The sequence below is a fragment of the Poecilia mexicana genome, unplaced genomic scaffold, assembly GCF_051168715.1.
Source record: "Poecilia mexicana isolate PSO_F unplaced genomic scaffold, ASM5116871v1 scaffold_6, whole genome shotgun sequence".
Lineage (NCBI taxonomy): Eukaryota > Metazoa > Chordata > Actinopteri > Cyprinodontiformes > Poeciliidae > Poecilia > Poecilia mexicana.
Window position 1 is genome coordinate 14,642,082 of NW_028263375.1, and position 18,412 is coordinate 14,660,493.

The window sequence follows — 18,412 nt, forward strand, 5'->3', positions numbered from 1 at the left end:
TAATGAGATACAAATACGCATCAGCAGGAGAGTGTCTATGCCACGCGTCTCTGTGTGAATATTACTCACACTTATTAGCTGGATTATGTTAATCTTTACACTCTTTGCTCACAGACAACAGACCCTCTGTGATATTGGGAATGAGGTGTGGGGTGGTCTTGCCAGTGAGCGCATGTTGCAGTGTGTTTATGTGTGTGCATGACTGTATGTATGTGAGAGTGATTGCCAGGTTGCCAAACTGATCTCCATTCAAAAAGGGCGGCCTAATTATATCACTTATGCAAATGAGGAATGCACACTGGCATCCGCATACAAGCCAAACATGGACATCTTGGACACCTTGGACAAAAAGAAACTGCGAGCTTAGGATGAATTTCCTCCTTTGCGAATGTGTACTCCCCATTTTGTACATGCTTAACATTTCTTGTCCTTTTCTACTTCTGTTTCACACCTGTAAACAAACCATTTTATACTCATGTACTCAAACCATGCAGCGTGAGTTTATTTCTCTTTGTAGTTTGGCATTTTAATTATGAAATGTATAAGAAAATCTCAAATTTACTGTATAACTTACATGTTAATTTTCTGAAAAAATGCCTATTACACAATATTTTGGCTTATTTGGATTGCGATTCCCACTTGGGGCACATCATTCTTCTAAAATATTTCATATTTTGGTAGTTTTGACCATTTCAAACCCAACTTATTAGATATGAAATATAGTCATCTTCTGAGGAAAGTTTTCCATCAACAACACATCAGTGTGTACCTATATAGGAGGTGATTTGTACTCCCTTTGACAACCAATAAATATACAGTCAAAATATTATGTCTTTTCAACTCAAACTGTAGTAAAATAATGACATGAGTCCAATTAAGAATATTTACTAGCAGGAGCTTGCCTAAACCTCCTTTGGTTTGATTAGTGGTCATAATCTGTCATATTTCATCAGATTCAACAGGGAACACTGCGGTGAAAACCACAGGAAACAGAAAGAGTGGTGTCAATATTATCTTATTCCATTTTAAAAATAAAAGTGTATGAGATAATGTGAAATATGAGTATTTTTTATGACCATTTCTAATCATAATTTAACAAAATACTTTACAGCTTTAAAATGTATTACACAACATAGTTTCCATATATTAATTTGTTACAGAAATAAGAGAGTGCAAAATGGCAATGTGTGTAAGAAATGGGGATGTGACTTGGGAAAGGGGTGAGTTGACCTGGAGCCACTGACAAAACCAAAAGCCTAAGCAATAATGCTTGTATATTTTAATTACTGCAGTCACAATGACCATATTTCACAGTGGTAGAGTATTAGTAGAGACTAGAAATGTAGTTTAAATCATCTGTTGTCAAAATAGTTATGCGAAATGTCCGCCTGGTGGTTCCAAATAGATGCATGTTTTGTATGAAATGTCCAGGTGCAGACGGCTCCATTTCATGCCTGAGAAATTCTTCCACCAAAAATACAACAGTAGGAAAACATGAAGGGCAATATGACAACATTGAACAAAGTGGCACACCCTCTCATTAAGCAATGCACAACATGTCACAATCTTTCACAGCTTTTGCATAATACACAGTATTTGCACTTTTGCATAGTCGACTGAAGAAGGAGACTGGTCAAGCTTCCAGAGGATTATGGCCCACTCTCAATGACTGTTATTGGAAAGTGTCCAAGTGCATATCCTCTGATTAGTCCTTTTTCAGACTGATACATTGATAGTATCCCTGTTGGCATGATTGATTGAGCCTGACACATTTTAATTACGTTCAAATTAAATGAATCGGCTGGCAGACTATAAAACATTGCAGTTTAATAACGAGCCCGACTATTCCTTTTTTTTCACCCCCTTCCTTCTTCCAATCCCATTTTGTTGGCCCGCACCAAATAACCTCTCTCCATTTAATGATATGCAAATGAATTTTCATGAACCCCATGATCCTATGCGATGATTAAACTGAGATGACATTAGCTGCCATGCTGCTGCCACTGTCAGTGTTTCTGTCTGCCTCCTTTTCTTTCCCCCTATCTCTACCATCTCTCTCCGTATCCAGCCAACTGGTGATATTAAGAGGTTCATTGTCATGATTCCCTTGAGAGTTTTCTTTGTGAGAGATGACATTCTGAATATCCAGTGTTGTTTCAGGGAAGTTTTCCCCTTGGCAGCAGCTATGGAGCTTCATCGCGTGAGGTGTTTGCTCTCAGACAACATGTGGTAGTAGCGCAAGCACTGAAGAAATCCATGTTAGAACGACACACAATTGCTGCAACACAGTAACATGAGAAGAACATTTTTGTAGGTTTTCACATGTTTTCCATTTCCAGCTTTCCACTACCATCACTCCTTTTCAGTCCATATCCAACTCCACCTCTGCTGTCGCTTATTGTACTCCATTTGCATAATGAAGCCCAGGCTTAATTAAGATCCCACTGGAGTCTGGAGCCAAGGATGAAGAAAAGACGGATCGAGGAAGAGTGGAGGGAGGTGGGGGCTGGGATCAAGCGTTCCTTGGCTTATCCGCACGTGTCCAAATAGGAGGCGCAATTTAAGGGGGGCGGGGGGAGAGCGCTGACGAGCGATTAAATCACTAATTATGATCGGCTGTTAGAATTAGTGTGTGGCTGTTAATTAGCTGCAGATGAGATGCCCAGGCTGTTGCCCGCCCTTGATGACTCCAGCAGCACCCTCCCTGGATGGCAGTGGAGAAACACAGCTTGACACCCTGGAGATGATGCCAACACATCCCTCCCTTTTACACATATAGCAGTCTGAGGGGATTTCCCTTTAAGAACATCCCAGGTGTGCAAGAGCAGGAAAGATGCTCTTCATCATCTCCGTCCACCCACTCCCACTGTTCTTCGTTAAGCACAAATTCCTTCCACATCCTTTACTTCTTTTGCTCATTATTTCTCTTCCTCTCTAAGTAAAAATGGAAGATTCACTTCTCTTCATTCCATGTAATGTCCAGCAACCTTCCCTTCAGTGCAGCAGCTGGCACAAGGTCGAGTTGGCAGCAAGGCAATGGGCTTCTTGAGCCACGCACTCACAAAAGCTCCATTTGTGACTGTAGTTGTACCACGTTGTTACTATTTTTGGGCTGCAATTCTCCACCTGCTAGTACAGCTTTCGACAGCGCCTGTAAATGCCTCGTGGTTTTTCTTTGGCGTGATGCCATTTATCTTTTTAGCCTTTCCCTTGAAGTAATGTTTTTGCCAAAAATATCCAAGGCGCTTGAAATGTTCCGCTCAACATATGGATGTTTCTGTTTACAAATGCGTTGCCTTGGCAGCATGCCACCTTCCTTTGCCCCGAAACCGTCAAAAGATGCCATCACAACCACTGGCAACCGTTGCCCGGGCACTTCCTCTTGGCTTTGTCCGAGCAAACAGTGATTAGAGGCAAATCCTCTGAGGTGAGTCCCTTTGTTTTTGACTGCAACAATTCTCCGCCATCTGCTTTAAGTGCTTCGGGTATGCCATGAGGACAAACTGGCACACTACCCGCTGGCTGGCACGCTGTGGCTGGTAGAGAGACGGGACGAAAAGTCAAAATGATCATCGCATTTTCAGAATCCATAGTACATTCAAAGCAGATGGTCACTTTAAAAGAATCATTCATTTACATCTTCAGCATCCTTGTATGTCTTCGTCATTCATTCACGTCTGAGTCATTCTCTGCAAGATGGTATCTCACTTACTTCAAAGCTCCGCTTTACCCGGGTCTTTTCCATATCGTCCTTTTCCCTGCCCGGTTTCCCGTTCATGACGCCCCACTCTGCCTGTGCCAAGGTGGCATCATAGAAGCACTGTGGAGGTCTGTTTCTCTTCGTCTTTCACTCTTATTCTCCTCGCCCCTTCGCCCATGCCCATGCCCGCCCCTGCTTCAGTCCTGACTGGATGGCACTGTGCCAACCTGCCACCGCCATCGCTCTCATTTGTAGTTCATTCTTCCATTGCCCTTCCCCCTGTCTCTACATTTCCGTCCCACTTTCTTCCGCTAATTTCATTTATTCACTTTTTAAATCGTTAACTCTCTCAGTTTATTACATATCATTGCCCACACAGCCAACATCAATTCACTGACACATTTGGAACTTTTTTTTTCTCCCTCATAGGACCGACACAAATTGTCTGTCTCGATTGTCATCTGGAGGACTATTTTAGCACCTGAAGGAATGATCTCGGTGGCTGCCCTGCAGGTAATTACAGCTGCGGTTACTTATTCCACTGAGACAAGAGAAGGACGACCAAAGCCCTGAGTTTGGAGAAAGCTGTGTTGTTTTAATTAACTTTTACCAACCCCCCTCTCTCTCCTTGCTTCATTTCACATCTCTAAGAGCCCTGAGCAGGTTGTGCTTGTTCTCACCATACAGCATTATGATTGATGCGATTATCAGTAAAATTGATTGTGTACCATTGACCTCACCCACTTTACGGAGATGACCTATGATCCTTTGTTTTTCCTCTTTTTTCTCCCCCCCACTCTTTAAATTCTGTTGTGTCAAACAAAAGCTGCCAGTGGTGGTGAAGCTATTAAGCAAATACTCTCATTATAACACAAAACATAATGAATATGTAAATGATGTGTGTAATTTATGCATGAAGGGAGACACTTCTGCTTTTTTCTAGCCGCCATTGTGTTCCCCCATTTATATCCACTTTTCCTTAAAAATTCACACTCACGCCAATATTCTTTTTTTCTTTAGACCACATCCTGAGCGTGAATCCATGGGGGACCTCTGGAGGTTTTATTCTGTTTTTAACACATTTTTCATTGCTTTTAACTATGGTGTGCAGTTTCTAATAGCTTCTCTGACTCGACCCATTTTTCTCTGTTTCCCTCTTTTAGCTCACAATCTATCCTCTCCAAAAACAAACATTTGGAGCAACGCATTAAACCAACAGCTTTGTGTTTATACAAAGTTACTTTTTCCTTGGAATATCAATGTTTGAAATGAACAAAGCAACAAAATTGTGTTTTTGCTCACATCTGCATTTGAATATGTCTTTCATTTGCCCTCATGTGACTGCATGTGTTGATCTTATTGTGTGGTCCAAACTGTGTGGCATGTCCTGATAGACAGAGAGTAGCCTTCTCCTGTCTAGGATAAACACCTATAATACTCCAGCTCCCCTGGCAATCACCATAGCAACAAACCACGGTACTCACGTGAGTTGCATAATAAGATGTTCCCCAAGACCACGGACCATAAAGCAGAGGCAAACTAGACACCTGCAGCGATGGATGTGCAATAGAAAATACCCAATTCGAAACTATAAGCCAAATTCAACGTAGATCCGACTACTTATCGATAATCTCGAGACGCCTTGTGCGCCTTTTTCCGTCTCTCCAGTTCTAACAGGTGCTGATGAGCTGCAGTCAATGATTGTAATGAGCTATCGATCACCGTGGGAAAACAGAGGGACAGAGAGGGGTGAGGGAGGCAGGGGAAACAAGAGGACATACAGAGAGGCTGCAAGAAGAAAAAAAGAAAAACTGTTAAAAGCTCCCCCGGATAGAATACCAATACTTTCTTCAATCAAACCCACATATCTTTTTGTTGTATTTAAAAATGGAAGTTATGGGACAGTGCTTTCTTTAAGGAACAGATGAGGAAGACTCAGAGCAGCAGCTTCTGCACTTGCTGATTTAAAGATGACCATGCAGACATGCTTGTCATGACCGACTCCAGATGCCAGTGAATGGCACTGACGCAGTATCTCTATTTTCCTCTTCTTTTTTTATGTGTGTATGCGGTGTGCATAGAGTGGAAGGCAGACAGCTTTAGGGGAGGGGGAGGTGCGTTTGTGTGTGTCTGTATGAGCGTGAGTCGTGTGTGTGTCGGCTGGCGTTTCAGATAATGAAATGCAGCAGGGAACAAAGAGCTGGGGGCCCCTATTCTCTGTGCTGCAGCTTCATTTTCACTCCTGTCAGTCTATGATTCTTCCATAGCTTCTTTCTTGTGTACATGCAAGTGTGTGTGTGTTTATTTTTATATGAGCTGCTTGTGTTGTGTACCTGTGTGTCCCGCCACCCTCCTCTTCCTGTTAGCATTCTGCATGGCAGATTCCCCTAATGTAATAACTGTGTCTGCATGTCTAATTTACAGCAGGAGAGAGTAAATAGCCTGTGGTTAATTACAGTACGTGTGTGAGTGTGTGTGTATGCGTGTGTGTGTGTGTGTGTGTGTGTGTGTGTGTCGACATGCGCGTGGGTGTGTCAGGATGATTTATGAGTTGCAAATAGCTACACCACTGCCCCGTTTCTCCTCACTTAGTTTTTAATCTGTCTTTCCATTAATTTTCCTGGAGATGTTATTATGGTTTTATAACGCTGTGCACGAGGATGCACGTGTGAATGCGCGTGTTTGTTAATGAGACAGAGGTGAGGACATTTTGTGTGTATCCAGCCTTACCTGAGGTTGCACTTCTTACATTTTGTTTCCTGCTGTCCCTTCGCCTTTTCCTCTCCTCTGGTGCTTCATTCACTCTCTTCATTGAGAGTCGCAACGAACACAGATCTTTATTGACAGTACACGGTGGAACATGGAAACAGCAGGTCAATCCGTTTAGCCCAAGGGCCGATACACCAATTCACCAATTTGTCAGTGTTAGTTTGAGGGAGAAAAGCAGCTAATCTCTCCTCTCTGCTCTCTATTGATCACACACTTAGACTCCACTTCTCTGTCTAAACACTATTGATTCTCCCTCTCTCTCAATCTTTTTCCCTTCTTCCTCTCTTTCTGGGTTGCCTTCCTCACATACCAGTGCTCTTGTCACTGCTCTTCACATGGAAGTTAGAAAAAAAAAAAAAAAGCAGGCCCTTGGCGCTGAAGTCTAAAGTCACATTTTTGATACTGCTTCTAATCTTCTTTTTTTTTTTCTTCGTTTTGCAAGTTGGTCCACAAGTCTGGCAAAGCACCACCCCCTGCTGCTTATGTTCAAAATTTGCACGTTGTCTCATTAGAAAAAATCAATTACTTAGCGACCCTTAAACAGCAGGGAATGCAGACCATGATTAAAAATTCACTGCTGGGTACACTGTCTCCTGGCTTTGTTGTTTTTTTTCTCTTTTTTTTTTGTTTCTTGCTTTCTCATCACAGTGTGCACAGCGAAAAAGGAACAAACCCTTGTCAAGATTAAAGCTTTGCAAAAAATAAAATAAAATAAAACACAAAGGACATGACTTCACAGCAACATTACATCTATCACCACTATGTTTGATTCTGTTTAGACGTCTGGAGCCCCCGGATGAACTTTCTGCCTGATTTGTTAAAATCAAAATAAAAAAAAAACTGAAGCAGAGGAAGCCTCGATGCTGCAGACAATGACTTTTCTAAACCATGAATTCATCTATGTGGCTCTACCTTCTATCTAATTAATGAAATGTAAACAAGGAGTTCCTTCGGTTACTCACATGGTTAGAACCGGCACTCGTTTTTTTTTTTTTTGGTCTGCTTTTCGTTACGTTTTTGCTCCCCCTACTGGTAGGGTCAACTTATTACATAGGTTATAAAACACACACACACACGGCTTTTGTAACTACTAGTCAGCTGGTGTTTGGTAACGAGTACTGGTGGCAGAGAACGTAATGTTCGCCAGTTTAACACACTTTTACTTGTACTATACCGTCACTTTTCACATTTAAGATGCCTCACTCAGCCGCCGGTGACCAAGCTGCGGTGAGACAGATGTTGAGGGAGGTGCTGGTGGGACGAGAAGATCCGGAGGTCTTCTTCGCGATGTGTGTCTCCGTCCTGGGGCACCAAGAGACCCGCTCACAGTTTCTGTCCATCATCAAGCCACTGTCCACGGCCAACATCCGGCTGCACTCTGTCCTCAGTTCCATCTACCAGGAATATTTCTCAAAGGTCAGTGAGGAAAAAAAAGACTACATTAAAAACGTGTGTCCACTTTTTAAATGGAAGCAGCTAATGGGTTATAATGTGGGTTTAAAAAGCAGCAACATAAAAGCAGTTACTCAAAAGCCACATAGTTAATAAATGGGTTGTAGTGATAATTAACCTTGGAGCAAAATAGCAACAGGTAAGTTTAAAACGTTCCAACTATAGTTTACAAATTTACAACTAAGTTACATCAAGCTGTTTTGTAAGTTTTTATCTATGTCATCAATTTTGTTTCATAATTATTGCTATTCTTGCTAGCTAGAAAAAAGTTAACACTAATCTAGGCTTGTCAATAACACCTGTACAAAATGTTTTTTTTTTCAAGTATTATTTCAACACAAAGCAGTGAATAATTGTGAAGTGTAAAGTAAGTTATGCATTATTTTTAAATAATAAAAATCTAAAAAGTGTGGCGTGTCTTTGTATTCAGTCCTAATCAGTCAGTATGTCGTAGAACCTGTTTCATGGTATGTACATATCAAAAGGTTAATTCAGATTCTCCCATGAGGTGCATTTCATCATAAACAGCATCACACAGCTTACTTATTTTTGTGTTTAACTAAATGTGTGTATTGTGAAACTTTTCCATTACTTTATTTTTTTTTCTGTCAGCATCTATAGTCAGTTTTTCCTAAATTTTCTTTTTGAAAATTTTTTTTCTCAGACGTCTCTGATCACTCAAAACATCTGTTGGATTTGACAGCAGAATGGTCTGGGGTCAGAGGTCACCAACTACAGTTCTCAAGAGCTACTGCCCTGCAACTTTTAGATGTATCCCTGCTCCATGACATCTAAATCAAATGAATGTGTCGTTACCGGGCCTCTGCTAAACTTGATGGCATGCAGAAGAGACTTTTCAACCATTTGATTGAGCAGAGATGTATCTAAAAGTTGCAAGCAGTATCTCTTGAGGATTTGAGATGTCAGGGTTGAATTTGGAACATGCCTAAATTAAAACCTGTTTGTGCTAAAATTGTTACTTTTAATTTGCTCAATTAAGGCACAGTGTATTTAGGACACTGTATCTGAGACTTTGAAGCCCAAAGTCTCCACATTTGGGCCTTAATGGCAGATATCATTCTTGATCAACACACCTGACTAATGATAGGCTCATTACCAGGCCTCTGGATAACTTGAGGAGGTATTTTAGTCACTTGAATTAACTGTGTCGGAACCATAAAACACCTACAACGTACATATCAGTGACCCTTAATGATCGGAGTCAAACACTTCTGATGTAGTCCCTCAAAAAGAAAATTAGTTGTTTGTGCAAATATATTTGAAATCTTTTTGTTTTCATTAAAAACCCACATTCTTTTGTATTTTTTCTAGATGGAGGATGATGAGCTGGAGCTTGCTCTGGCTCTCTCGCTTCTGGAAATGAAGGATCAACAGATATCAACCCCTAACCAATTATCCCTGCACCCTGCAGTCGGCGTCAATGCAAGCAGCGTTCTACGTAATTCAAGCGCAAAGTCTCAGGGAAACAGTTGCACCCAACAAGAAGATGTACCTGGCAGAGAAAAGAGTGCCTTTGTGGCGCAGTCGATGTCCGGTTGTAAGGAGAACTTCAGAGAAAACCAAACTTATAAAAGTACACATGTTGAAGGTGTTAACAAATCACTTGGAACAAGCCAGGCTCTTTATGTTCCAGATACCTCTGCCTCGTTTTCTATTCCAAACACAGCATCCATAAGTGGCCAAGTTATGAAGGAGGGAGATTTGAATCTATCAAAGAAACCGAGACGTTCTAAAAATAGGCGGCAACGGCGAAAAGCAGCTGCCCAGCAGATTGTAGGTTTAGCCCGTTCTCCATCAGCGCCACCACCTGTTTTACTTTGGTTCAGGAGAGACCTTAGACTCTGTGATAACCCTGCTCTTATCAGATGTCTTGAGCTGGGTGCACCTGTCATTCCTGTCTTTATTTGGAGTCCTGAGGAGGAGGAGGGTCCAGGGGTCACCGTTGCTATGGGGGGAGCTTGTAAGTTGCCTTAAGACTGAGACATTTTATTCGTAAAGCTTTCACGCAGCTGAAAGTTGATACAATCTTAATCTCCAATGTATTCACTGACTAAATGTCCTTTATTTAACAGGTAAATACTGGCTTCATCAGGCTTTGTCTTGCTTTTGTGCATCCCTGGAACGGATTGGCAGTCATCTCATCTTTCTCAACGCCAGTGGAGACGGGAACAAAGACGGATCTTCTCTGCATACGCTGAAAACATTAGTAAAGGAGACCGGGGCACAAACTGTGATGGCTAATGCTTTGTACGAACCGTGGCTGAAGGAGAGGGATGATGTGGTCTTCTCAGCCCTGCACAAAGAAGGCGTTGAATGTAAAATGTTCCACTCGTACTGTCTCAGAGATCCGTTTTCTGTCAGCACAGAGGGTGTGGGGCTCAGAGGTTTGTACTGACAAAATTCACTTTATATTAAAGCTAAAATGAAATGTGAACATTTTGATCAGGTTGTTCTTTTTTTCCTCTGTGATGTAGGCATAGGTTCAGTGTCTCATTTCATGAACTGCTGCAGACAAAACCCAGGAGCTTCTATAGGTGTTCCTCTGGACCCACCAGAGTCTCTTCCTTCACCTACCCGTTGGCCACAAGGTGTCCCATTGGATATGCTTGGACTCGCACGCATGCCACGCAGGAAGGACGGCACGATTGTGAGCCGAGAAACTAAATAACTTAACAATTCAAAAATTAAAAAGCCTCTTTGCTGCTTCCTTGCCCAGTCTCTCCTTTTAGCTGGAATCTATGTCTTTGTAGCTTTACAAATGAGCCACAGTGCTTGCATTTGCAGATGATAAATTGAATTGCTGAGATTTTCAAAGGTTGGCACTTTTTTAAAATACTAAGCTGTCCTTCAAATCTGTATTGGTTTTTATGATGCTGTTTGAACATTAATGTATTCCAACAAACCTCTGAAACCTTATCAAACAGCTATGATGAATACACAGAGGACAACTCTCCTGATTTTAGTGACTTCAGAAGGCAGTAGTGGATTTTATCTGGAGGTATTATAGCAAGACATGATACACATCACAATTTTAGATTTTATTTAGTTATTTCTGAAAAAAATGGAGAAGCCTGTTCCATTTTCCTACTGATTAATAAAAAAACCCACTTAGTGTTGGTTTATCACCTAATATCTTAATGAAATACATTGAGGTTTGCAGTTGTAATGTGATGGTGGTGTCTTATTTTTGCCTGCAGATTGACTGGGCAGCAAACATTCGCAAGTCCTGGGACTTTAGTGAAGATGGCGCACATGCCCAACTGGAAGCCTTTCTTCATGATGGTGAGACGTCTCAGTGTCTATTAAACATAAATTGCATTGCAGTTTTACTTGGAAAGCCATTAAATAGTTGCGTATGTTTATTCCTTCAATTTCTAGGTGTGTATAGATATGAAAAAGAGTCAGGCAGGGCAGATGCTCCGAACACCAGCTGTCTGTCTCCCTACCTGCACTTCGGTCAGCTCAGTCCACGCTGGCTTCTATGGGATGCCAAAGGAGCCAAGTGTCGACCCCCAAAGTTCCAGCGGAAGCTGGCCTGGAGGGATTTGGCTTACTGGCAGCTAACACTGTTTCCTGATCTACCCTGGGAATCACTCAGACCTCCATACAAGGTTAAGATACACTGTTATATTAGCACATTATCAATGTATGTAATTCTTTGTATTAATTACAAAGTATTATAAATTTTCTGTTACTTGCAGGCTTTACGTTGGAGCACTGATTGCCACCACCTAAAGGCTTGGCAGAAAGGTAAAACCGGCTACCCTCTGGTTGACGCAGCCATGAGGCAGCTGTGGCTGACAGGCTGGATGAACAACTACATGCGACATGTGGTAGCATCTTTTCTCATTGCGTATCTCCATCTGCCTTGGCAAGAGGGCTATCGCTGGTTCCAGGTAAGAATCTTGCAGGTACAAAAGCGTTTTCTTATTTTGGGAACTTGATTTGTAGCTTACAACTTTGTATCTAAAGGGCTATTTCATTGGTTTGTCATAAACTTGAACTGCATTTGATCATATCTGGTTTTATCTAAAATGCTTAATATTTAGAAATCTTCAAACCTCCAGAACTCAGCTTTAAGAAACTTTTATTCTCCCTACCTTTGACTGGGAGAAATATGTAAAACATTACAAAGTCAAACCTACCTAAAACTTACTGAACCGCATCAAGTATTTATTCATGTTCAGGACACCCTCGTGGACGCAGATGTTGCTATCGATGCTATGATGTGGCAGAACGGTGGTATGTGTGGCCTGGATCACTGGAACTTCGTGATGCATCCAGTTGATGCAGCAATGACCTGTGACCCATACGGCAGCTATGTCAGGAAATGGTGTCCTGAGCTTGCTGATTTGCCAGACGAGCTCATACACAAACCCTGGAAGTGTCCTGCATCCATGCTGCGGCGAGCAGGTGAGAAATTTATCAAATGTTTTCAGGTTCAACACCTTCTGATTCAGGGGCCCTAACTCACTTTCTGCACATCTGTTGCCTCTTAGGTGTGGTGTTTGGCCAGACGTATCCTGAACGAATAGTTACTAATCTAGAGGAGCAGAGAAGCAAATCTCTACAAGATGTGGCTCTGGTGCGCAAGCAGTTTCAACAGTATGTTGACAAGTGCTCAGGCTGTGATTTGGTGCCTTTGCCCAAACGCCTTGTGTCTGAGGCTCTAGGTTTGTCTCACTGGGACGGGGCTGTGGTGACAGAGGGCAAACAGTTCCTGCTGCCTGTCATCACCCGCATGGAATTCAAACACCAGCTGGAAGACCCGGACGCAGATGCTGCCTCAAACCCTTACAACGCTGTCCTGAAAGGATACGTGAGCCGCAAGAGGGACGAGACCATAGCGTTCCTAAATGAGACAGACTTTACAGCTAGTGTGATGTACGAGGGAGCACAGAGACAGGAGAGACTAGAGAGGGATTACCGCAGAATGGAGGGGCTCCCTCCGGCTCCATCAAACCGCGGAAGGGCCAGAAGGACTCCAACAGCCAAGGACAAGTTCTCTGTCATACCCGGTGGCGCCATCGCTTCAAGGAACTGAAGCGGAGATGAACAGGAAATACTTCAAGGATCGAAGTTACAAAATTGTAATGTTAAAAAAGTGCAAGTTAAGAAATTTACTTGTCTTGGTTGGGTTTTAAAACATTGCTGGTGTATTTTTTAAAGTGAGCAGCTGTCTCCACAAGCAGCTTCCATCCCTCTACATGCACACTACAACGTTGGTTCAGACAGCAGTGTACTTTATTGTATTGCAAATTCCTGTACATACAGCGACTTGGAAAATTAAGTCTTCTTAAACTTTTTCTAATTTTTCTACATTATAACCACAATGTACTTCATTAGGATTTTATATAGCACATCAATACAATGTAGTGCACAACTATGAAGTCGAAGGAAACTGATGCATAGTCCTTGGATTTGGAAATTTAATCTCAAAGTAGTTACAATGAAGAGAGTCTGTGACCAATTTTTCTGAGGACCAATTTTTAGGTTTCCACACATTCTTAGTTGGATTTAGGTTTGAACTTTGACTGGGCCATTCAGACATGTATATGCTTTGATTGAATCCATTCCACTGCAGCGCATGCTGCTTTTGTGGTTGTTGTTCTTGTAAACCTCAGGATATTTTTAGCTTCCCATAGCTTTTCTTCCTGGAAAACAGTGATTGCTTTTGGCTCCATTCACTTTCCCCATCAACTCTAACCAGTTTCCCTGTCCCTGCATCTGCAAAATGAAGATGCCACCACCATCCACCCTGAGGATGGGTGGATGGTGATGCCCAATATTACGTTTCAACCATGCATAATGTACATGTTGGCCAGAAAGTCCAGTTTCGGTGTCATCTTCTCCCACCTGGTGTCTCACCTCTCTTCTACAAAGGTTGTATCTTTGAAATGTACAACCATTTTCCCACCTGACTTACGGATCTCTGCTGCTCCATTAATGTTAATAAGAGCCTCTTTTGTTGCTTCCCTGTTCAATTCTGCTCCTACCTGGCCAGTCAGTTCAGGGGGATGGAGATGTCTGGATAGGTTTGATGGTGTGCCACAGTGTGAACAATGCTCTGTAAAATCTTCTACATTGTCCTTAAGTATTCCAATTTGATATTTGTTCTTCATGATGATGTTATTTCTCTAACAAACCTCTGAGACCTTATCAGAACAACTGTATTTATACCAAGATTGAACACAGATGGACTCTATTTAGCATTTACACGACTACTGAAGGCAGATTGAATTTCATCTGGAAACACCCCCCAAAAATCAAATGTGCATCATTTCTCTTTCATTCTATAAATACCTGCTGCTTTGTGCGGATTCTTCGCATAAAAATGTGATAAAATATTGAGAACTTGTTTCCTACCCCCATTGGTGGAAAAGCTGCATTTTGTTTTATCTAGCAAAGCTTCACTAAGCTATTATATAAAATCACATAATATAAACCTTTAACCAACAGATGCATCTCTTCCTAATGTGGCGTTAAAGCCTCAACAGTTTATTCTGTTGTCACATCAATTGTTAAAGCCAAAGCTGCCGTGTTTCTCCACCCATTATCTGCTGTCAGGGCATGCTGGTTGCCATAGGTCTAGTTTGAGGTGGTTATCATTTTCCTGTATTGCTGCATTTTAAACATTTTGTATGTGTCTTACATGATGCTGGAAGCTGGATGTTTCTCTGTATGACCTGGTGCAGCCACGACGACAACCAAAGACGTACAAACTGCAAACCGATTTTGTTTTTAAGATACCGTCTGAAAGTTCGGAAGTAAACTTCACACAAACTGAACATGTAAGGAAATGTTTATTTTTCTATTACACAGGTCCCATATCCACAGTGTCCACAAACCAAATTAATACCATAAAGACCAAAGTGCATTTTAAGTCTACGTATACAAAGGCTGAATTTCAGGTTTGACTGAAATGCTTGGAAGCTTTTTTTTTAATGACTTGATTTCTTTTCGTCGGCTTAAAGATTGTGTAGCTGTAAGAAGTCAGGTTTTTTTTAGTCAGTGCAGACTGAGAGGTCCCCTAAAGTCAGTCGTTTTCAGTAGGTAAAGACTTTCTAAAGTTCACATTTCTACAGCCCCGGCAGATCAACAGTACAGAGCTGTAAACCTTTGCTGCTGGATGCTAAGCATTGTGATGGAACTGAGAGGCACATCAAATGCTCCTCCCTGCCAGTAATGATGGAAATAAAGCAGGAGCATAATAATCGTTAAACAACCAAAGGTTAGTCCTCGATGGAGTGGATGTATCTCTCGTATGCTGCCTCGTCCATTAGGGCGTCGAGCTCAGCGGGTTTTGCAATCGTCATCTTCATCAGCCAACCTAAAGGAAATCAGGGTAAGATGTGATTTAACAATGAACGAGCTGAGACATGAGTTAAAAAATATCCTTTCACTGTGCAAAACAATAAAGTTCTTAGAATATATTTCAAGAAATTAAGAAACCCAAGAGTTGTTTTAGTTGGCATCACATTTTAAAAATTATAGTTAATTATATAACTTCACTGCATTGTTTTTATATCAAACTGGCTTCATTTAGGCTCTTTTTAGGAGTAAAAAAGGAAAGTTTTTATTATTAGTAGTATAATGATATACTTGTACAATGCTGCCATCTATTGACCAACAAAAGAATCATGTGGCCTCGAGAAAAACAGTATTTACTAAAAGCAACATTTGCTTTCTTGAGATGCATATGAAATATGTTTTTTTTCTTTACCTGAACACATGCAGCAGTATTACCTAAAGCTAAACTGTCAGGCTTGTGTTTCAGAAAACACATTCATCTGTTCAGCTGAGCTATTCTTTAACTAAATGCTCCAGTGTTATGGACTGGTGTGTTTCACATCTAGAGCTAACAATTTAGGAATTACACACATTGAAAAGAAACTGTGCAACTCAACATACTTTTTCATTGAACACAAGAACTGTCTCCTTTTTTACAGAGCTTAATGCGTCAGCTAGACAGAAGTGCAGTATCAGTCTGTGAGCAAACTCACCATCTTTGTAGCAGGATTTGTTGACCAAACCCGGGTTGTCTGCCAGTAGTGTGTTGACCTCTACAACTTCTCCAGTCAAGGGCGAATAAAGTTCACTTGCTGCCTTGACACTTTCCAGAGCTCCAAACTCATCTGAGAAAATATGCACATATTTGTTTTTTTTGGGGTTTTTTTAGAATTATTTCCATATCTTAGCTGTAGGGAAATCCCTATCCAGTAGCCCATTTTGTAAACCACATGCTAAAGCATAGCACAAATAAAATGGTCTTACTCTAATAAGTTAAAACAAAACTATTTAAATGAATGGAACATGAATATAAATGCAAATAAATAATTTTAAATAAAGTTTAACTTTGTTTTCTATTCTGAATTATTTGCACAGTAAATTTAAAAGGATAAATGGTTCTATTTAAGAGACATTTCTGAGTTTATGTAAGTTATACATATATTAATGATTTATTCATTAAACTGTGCCACTGAAGCTCATTGATATAGTTTAAAAGCAATATGTCGGGTTTAGATAATTGACATATCTAAACTAAAATGGCTCTTTTAAGAACCAGTATCATAAACATGGCTGATAGCAACCAGTCATTTTAACCATTTACCAGAAAATTCTCCCTGCAACATAAAATTTGAATTTTTCTGGCATTTAGCTGGTGTTTCCTATGAAGCAGTAACATGTGATGTTTAAATAAAAAAAAAAAATCACCGCTAAGACTATCCAGCGTTTGCAACTGGGTTCACAAAACCATGTAGAAAACTTCATACCCTGCTGGGCAAGCTGTGTTCCCACCTCTGGTAGCCCACAGTAGACTACATCTCCCAACGCCTCCTGCAAGTGATCGACAACACGGTCAAAGATCACTCTGAAATCATTTACTTCAGGGCATGTGGGAGATTGGAAACTTACTTGTGCAAAGTTGCTGATGCCGACTGTACCTGTTCCGTTATCTTCTACTCGAATCCATTCGTGTTTGTCTGTGAATTTAAGTGCTGTAAGACAAAACAACAGACTCTGTAGTCTTTGGTGCATGTGTTAACCACACATGTAGCAGAGCTGACATTCTAGCATGTCCTTCCCCCCCTCCTGTTGGTGCTGCTGTGTAGACTGTGGGCTAACGTGCTAGTCTAAACAAATCCAGGGACAAATACCTGCTGATAATCGGCTTGAAGAAGCTAGTGTTCTCCCATTATAAGCTGTAGGTGCCAGTCTCAGAGGAGAGAGCAGCGGTGAGCGGGTAAGTAAGGGCCAAACTGTGGAAAAGTTGGAAGAAAATGAGCGGAACAAACCACAGGCGGCCATCTCTGCCGCTATCTGATGAGCGAGGTACTCTACTTACTCTGCGGTGTGTTTAGAGGCGTCAAAGGCGCTTTGCTGCCATCCACTGGCCATGGTTGAGATACAAGTAAACATTTTTTTAAAGCAGTTCTAAGGTTTCTTTATGGAAACAAAAAAATACCTAAAGTAGATAATTGTATTTTTTTATACTGATGTATTAAATGGTGCCATATATCTGCAGTTACAAGTGTAAATTTTACCTTAAAATATTGCGACCACCTATGATGAAAACATAGGTGGTTGATTAAAGATTTGAAACACGATTTCAGAACTTATTTTACACTCCTCATTACTGCAAATTGGATTTGAAATGCTTTTTTAAAATTAAAATCTAGTTTCATTGCAAATATTTAGTTGATTACTCTTGTTTTATTTGAGACTTTGTATCAAAATCTTAGATTTAATTCCAATTTCATAGAAAGGTATTTTTTTTCCCATTTCAAATTCCCAAATCCAACCTTAATGCAATTCTTCAGATTTGAAATTCCATGTTAGTAAACAGAAATTTTATTATTTTACACACACACACATATATATATATATATTAGAGGTGTGCCGATCGATCGGTCACCGATCATAATCGGGTCGATTTTCGTGAAAAAGTGCATGATCGGTGATCGGCGATCATTGGCTCTTGTTGCCGATACCGATCATCTCATTTCCAGCCTGCCTGTGCAGCTGGTCTCCTCTTTCCTTCACTCTGCGCAAACGCGCAGCAACAAATCCTAAGAGATGTGGAACTATAACGCCCTGAGTGAATGGAGAAGTTTGCGTGCTGCGGCGGAAAATTGAAGCATGTCAAAATGCATCAACACAACGAAGCTAATACGACATAAAAACAATGCCATACTTGACGGAGTTTGGCTACATCGAGGCTCACTGCAGTAAAAAAAGACATATGGAGGATCAGATAGCAGGTAAAGCAGCGCACAGCTACAAACACTCACCCGGATTAGCATGACGGTCAGAAAGCTAAACAAATAACCCGCAAAATTATTTAAGTCTTTGAGCTGCGATGTCAGACGCTGGTTCTGCTCTCCTGTTGAACCGCTGCTACGCTACAGGTAGTAATATTTCACAGACGGAGCGCCGCTTCTGCTCCACCTGGTAGTGACTCACACCGAA

At 41.1% G+C, this 18,412-nt stretch overlaps 2 protein-coding genes across 2 annotated transcripts; one reads left to right on the plus strand and one right to left on the minus strand.

The window, feature by feature from the left end:
• The first annotated feature begins 5,790 nt into the window (after positions 1-5,790).
• LOC106924860 (uncharacterized) lies at positions 5,791-14,730 on the plus strand. The gene is made up of 9 exons (XM_014998775.2): positions 5,791-7,885; positions 9,254-9,902; positions 10,015-10,326; positions 10,417-10,589; positions 11,140-11,224; positions 11,321-11,553; positions 11,644-11,838; positions 12,130-12,355; positions 12,442-14,730. The coding sequence occupies exons 1-9, from the start codon at positions 7,664-7,666 to the stop codon at positions 12,984-12,986; spliced, it is 2,640 nt and encodes an 879-aa protein (XP_014854261.2). The 5' UTR covers positions 5,791-7,663; the 3' UTR covers positions 12,987-14,730.
• On the minus strand, positions 14,727-17,281 carry LOC106924861 (glycine cleavage system H protein, mitochondrial-like). The gene is made up of 5 exons (XM_014998776.2): positions 17,101-17,281; positions 16,859-16,941; positions 16,717-16,780; positions 15,946-16,077; positions 14,727-15,272 (listed from the first exon to the last, which is right to left on the minus strand). Exons 1-5 carry the CDS (start codon positions 17,249-17,251, stop codon positions 15,175-15,177), a joined length of 528 nt encoding a protein of 175 aa, XP_014854262.1. The 5' UTR covers positions 17,252-17,281; the 3' UTR covers positions 14,727-15,174.
• Between the last annotated feature and the right edge of the window lie 1,131 nt (positions 17,282-18,412).